General features: G+C 41.3%; 1 protein-coding gene across 1 annotated transcript; it reads left to right on the top strand.

Annotated features, from left to right (window-relative positions):
• The first annotated feature begins 339 nt into the window (after positions 1-339).
• On the top strand, positions 340-1,323 carry LOC127095070 (T-complex protein 1 subunit epsilon). Its single transcript, XM_051033815.1, has one exon. It carries the CDS (start codon positions 340-342, stop codon positions 1,321-1,323), a length of 984 nt encoding a protein of 327 aa, XP_050889772.1.
• The last annotated feature ends 4,236 nt before the right edge of the window (positions 1,324-5,559 follow it).

Raw genomic sequence — 5,559 nt, 5'->3', positions numbered from 1 at the left:
AGCCTAAAACAGACCACCCATCCCACCAATTTACATGTAGATATTTGAGATTCTTTTGTCACCCGACTCTTGGAAAAGAGCCTCAAATGTTCCTGCCCTTGTGCGTCTACTTCAGGCTTTCCTTCAAAAGGCACCAAATGAGATCAGCCAAGGGGATAAATTGACCAAAGTACTTGGCATATTTGACACACTGATACAATCTTCAAGCACTTATGAACAAGGATTTTATGTGCTTAACACTGTCATTGAGAGTCTTCCATCATGACCCTAATCCTCATTCCATGCTTCATGTCCATGTTGGCCTTGATTTTACCTTGTGGATTTGGTTTCTTCACTTTAATGCCAACTTGGTCATGCCTTAAACTTTGGAGTTTCTTGCCTCCTACTGCATTTGCCCTGCTATACCAACCTGCTGCAACACCTAACCTGCACAGACCAAAGCCAAAAACCAAGCATAAGGTTGATATTGACACAGTGGAGAAGTTTCAGACTTTAAGGAAGCAGGAGCAGAAATATTTTGATGACATGGTTCAACAATGCAAGGATGTGGGCACAACCCTTGTTATTTGCCAATGGGGTTTTGATGATGAAGCAAATCATCTCTTGATGCACAGGAACTTGCCAGCTGTTAGGTGGGTTGGTGGTGTTGAGTTGGAATTGATTGCCATAGCAACAGGTGGAAGAACTGTTCCCAGGTTCCAGGAATTAACTGCAGAAAAGTTAGGAAAGGCTGGTATCGTCAGAGAGAAAGCATTTGGAACAACTAAAGACCGGATGTTGTACATTGAGCACTGTGCTAATTCAAGGGCTGTGACAATATTCATTCGTGGAGGTAACAAAATGATCATTGAAGAGACAAAGCGCAGTATTCACGATGCACTATGTGTGGCCAGGAATCTTATTCGCAATAACTCTATTGTGTATGGTGGTGGTTCGGCTGATATTGCATGCTCTATTGCTGTCGAAGCAGCTGCTGACAAATATCCTGGAGTAGAACAGTATGCCATTAGAGCCTTTGGGGATGCTTTGGAATCTATCCCTATGGCCCTTGCTGAAAATAGTGGTCTCCAACCAATCGAAACATTATCTGCTGTGAAGTCTCAACAAATAAAGGATAATTATCCTCACTTTGGCATTGACTGCAATGATGTTGGCACAAACAACATGAGTTCACAGACTAGACAAAACCAATTAGTTCCAACCTGTGCAAAATCAAACATAACAATTTACCCTATGCTGAGTTGGAAGAACATTTCCACAAAGTTCATCCATGTGCACTACCAAAAAACCAGTTATGGAAACAGTAGGCTAAACATGCCTTAATCTTGCATCATTAAGTCAAAGTTGTTTAAGCTTTGAGCTGTGATGATGAGCCAAATCTAGGCATGCTTGCTGCAACAAAAGAAATGAAAAAGACTTGTGAAACACTGAATCAAACCCATGTTCCATTTAATTTACTGCAGTAAAAAAAGATAGAGTAATTAGCAAAGGCAGTAATTCCAGAAAACATCCCAAAACAGAATAGAGACAAAAACAAAGAAGAAGGCACATGCTCAGGTTACCTGTTCCAGATCCAAGCATCAAACGAGATGGACCAAATTCTGAGCATCAAAAAAGTGTTTTGCAGAGATACGCTTTTGGACACAAGGGGACCGATTCAAAACCCTAAGCTGGGAGATAAATAGAGAGGGAAAATCAGTAAAAAGAGGAGCACAACAAAAATCGGAGGCGGAAAAGAGACTATAAACCCTAATAAAAAAAAAGAGGAATTAACAACAGAGAGAGGTGGAAGCGAAAATCTGAGAAAAAACCCTAAAAACCCCAAAATCGTTTACCTGGAGGCCAGCTTCTGCGCATCCTTCACCACCACCGCAGTGACACTTTGTAAGAACCTCTCTTTCTTTCTCTTTATCCTTCCCATATGCTTGTTGATTGAAAATATTTGTGAGAGTTGAGAGAGTTTGATTCGCTGAGTTTGAGAGCGTGAGAGGGTTTCGTTGATGAGTGATGTCATAAGAGGGACGAGAGGGGCGAGTTCGTGAGATTGCCATTGTTGGGGAAGGTTGAGTTCGTGAGGTGGGGGAGAAGAGAGGAAGACGAGTTCCTGTTTCGTCGTCTCCATTTCGTTATTTTTTTTTTCTTTTTTTAATCTTTTTTTTAATTTATTTAATTTAATTTGTTTTAATAGAAATAAACAAAAACATAAAAAGGTTTTATATGTTAGTATTTTCTGTTATTGTCCTTAATCTTTTTTTATTTATTTTTTATCTCGGTTTATATATTTAACATAGTATCACAATAGCAGATGATCATAAGTGGTCTGGTGGAGAAGGGCAGTGTATACATTCTTGAGTGGGGTGGGTTCAATACTCATGTGTGGCATTTTTTGGCATTTTATTTCTTTTAGCTATATTATTTTTTCTTTTAGCATTTTCGTTTCTTTTTATGTTTATGCCTTTATTACACTCATATGTTCATTTTGTTAATAATGTAAAGTTGTTGTATTTTAATTTAATTCAAAACCATTTTAAAACTATAAAAATCATATTTTTCTCGATTTAATATCGAGCCCATTTTTTACACCCTTGTAAGTCGATTGCTTTTTAAGCATCGCCATCGACCTCACATAGCTTACTCTTGGGCTTTCTTACAATGAGCCGGTTCCTTTGCACTTACACTCATACATTGTTTAATGCTTCATTATTTCATTCTTTGATTATTTGATTCGATTATATACTTGTTTATATCTTACTTGTTTGATTAACTGTGGCCTTTGTATGGTGTTTGAGGCATGTATTATTATTGTTTGTTTGCCATGAACAATCCCCATTCATAACAAATGTATCCCTCTCCCATGAAATGTATAATATTCTTTCATTCTTTATCCATCTGTTAATACAAGAAATAAAATGAACATCCGATAATCATTTCAAAACAAGACCAAAACCTCGATCCAACGTCGAGTAATCACTTTTCTTAAAACCTAACAGAACCAGCACGTATTCATCCACCCTTTTGTAAGTCGATTGCTTTATGCATCGCCATCAACCTTGTAAGTCGATTGCTTTATGCATCGCCATCAACCTTGTAAGTCGATTGCTTCATGCATCGCCATCTACCCTTATCCCTAACACTTCTCCTTGCTCCACTCGTCAACTCTTGTTCCGATTAGGTAGCACCCATTAGATAGAACCCTTTGTATGATAACATAGGTAGGATTCCCATATCCTTTTGTATGATAACATATTTAGAATCCCCATTTTCTTTGCATGCTGACATTAGGTAGATATTCCCATTTGTAAATCCTAACACTTAAGTACACATTGCATGACAACTCTAGGGCAGAGCTTCCCCCACTTCTAGACCTTTCCGAGCGTCTTCGATCTTGTGGCATGTAGTCCGTTCTATTGCAAAGAGGTAACTGCCTGAGACTCGATTCAGCGAGTTGAGACACCTACTGCTAGGACGTGAACACATCGCCCACTCTCCTTTGACACAACTGGTGTCCTCCTTTTGTAAGTCCATATTCAGATGGCAATCCCTATGTAGGGGAACTACGTTGCTCTGATCCTCATACCAGATGAGGTACGTAGGCAGGAGGTCGTACGAGATCTCTCCGGGCACTCTTTTCCTTTTTTTGTGTGTGTTTGCTTGACAGCTAGCAGGCTCGAGTACCAGACTCCCTGTTAGCTTGTTTGTTCAACTTTGTTGTTGCTTCTGACGATTCAGCGTCCGGTTAAACCCTTTGTGTGTGTAGGAGTCTGACATAAGTCCAGCGATTGGCAGTTGGTTTCCTGTGTGTGTTTGTTGGTTCGGAGTCCGATGTAAGTCCAGTGATTGGCATTCGGTTTCCATGTTTGCCTGTTTGTGTGGAGTCTGACATAAGTCCAGCGATTGGCAGTCGGTTTCCTGCGTGTGTTTTGTTTGGCGTCCCTATGTAGCCGAACTACGGCAACTCTGATTCTCATGTTCAGATGAGATACGTAGGCACAAGACGTGATGTCTTGCCGAGTTTGACTAACGACTAACAACTAATCCTTGTTTGCTTTCGCCCTTGTTGCGATCCTTTCTCTCGCCCTCGTTGCGATCGAGACCTTCCCTTTCTCTTGCCTTAGTTGCAATCGAGACCTTTGTTCCCGTAGTTGTTTGAACTACGTTTTGCTCTGATTCTCATTCCCGATGAGATACGTAGGCATAAGACACGATGTCTTAGCGAGCACACATCTCTTTAACCCATAGGTACCCGAGCTACGAAGACTCTGATTCTCATATTCAGATGAGATACGTATGCAATGGATGCGATATCTGTGCGAGTCATTTTTCTCTTGACCCTTTTAGTAAGTAGTACATTGGATAAACACACACCCTTTAGACAAGAAACAAACAAGAGTGGATCCCGTAGAGTACTACGGATGCGTAGGGGTGCTAATACCTTCCCTTCGCATAATCGACTCCCGAACCCAAGATTTGGTTGCGAGACCTTGTCTTTTCCTTTCCTTTTCTCCAGGTTTACTTCGAGCGTTTCCTTTCCCTCCTTTGGGATAAATAACGCACGGTGGCGACTCTTCTGTCATTTCTTTCTCGCCGGTTGTTTTTTCGCACCTCCTGTATTTTTCAGGCTGCGACAACTGGCGACTCTGCTGGGGAGTGAACCCAGAATCTCTGGTTTCCCTAAGCGAGTCCCTCCTAGCTTTTGTAGGTTTCTTGTTTGTTGGGTGTTTATTCTTTTGTACAGTTATTTATTTTCAGCATTTACCTGCTTTACCTTATTGCATTCATGTACATATGTTTGTTGTATCTTTTGGTTCTGTGGGTTGTTTGTTTGTTGGGTTGGGACTGTTCTATGAGAGATAAGCCCATTACCCAGGCTTGAGTGTACACATAGGTGTTAGAGTGGATAGTCATGAGGCTTGCGTGGTATGTTGCTACGTTAAGTCGTTCATGAGACCCACATTCCAGACGAGGTTTCTGTTGGATATATTTTGTCCTATGGGTGTTCCATAACGACATATATTCCTTTAGAAATCGTCGACTCTGGTGACCATTTCCCGAGAACTCAGTCGAGGCCTCTCCTCCGAGACGCGTTTATGTTAGCTCTGGTGGGCGCATTCTCGCTGCTCAATCCGAGGACCCCGAGGCTGGGAACTTGCTTTAAGATATCCTGTTGAGGGGAGTCAGCATAGGTCTTTTATCCCGTAATAATGCCAAACCTTCAGTGGTAAACGTATTATTCTCGACTGAAGGGCTAAAGCTGACAAACTTCTGTTCTTAGAACCTACCAGTGAGGGGCGGGCTAAATTCAGGAAAACCTTAACCTCCAACCAACCCGGTTTTCTGGAGCAGAGTTTTGATCTTATTCTTCAGTGGGTTTTCTCTTCAGACAGTGCAACCCGACAGTTGCTCAACCTGATTTCCATGTCACTGCATTGCATCGCATCATTCTGCATTCATATCATTTAACACATGTTTATCCATTTCTAGGGGGTTTACATCTTCTTCTTGATTCCGGTCGGGGTTTTCTGGTTCTCCTGAGATGGATATTGGCAGAAAGAGACATGT

The sequence above is a fragment of the Lathyrus oleraceus genome, chromosome 6 (assembly GCF_024323335.1).
Source record: "Lathyrus oleraceus cultivar Zhongwan6 chromosome 6, CAAS_Psat_ZW6_1.0, whole genome shotgun sequence".
NCBI lineage: Eukaryota > Viridiplantae > Streptophyta > Magnoliopsida > Fabales > Fabaceae > Lathyrus > Lathyrus oleraceus.
This window is presented reverse-complemented; position numbering and strand designations above follow the sequence as displayed.

What these genes read in the sequence shown, in the direction of transcription:
- LOC127095070 (XM_051033815.1), top strand. Translation starts at nt 340, where the DNA reads ATGCCAACTTGGTCATGCCTTAAACTTTGGAGTTTCTTGCCTCCTACT.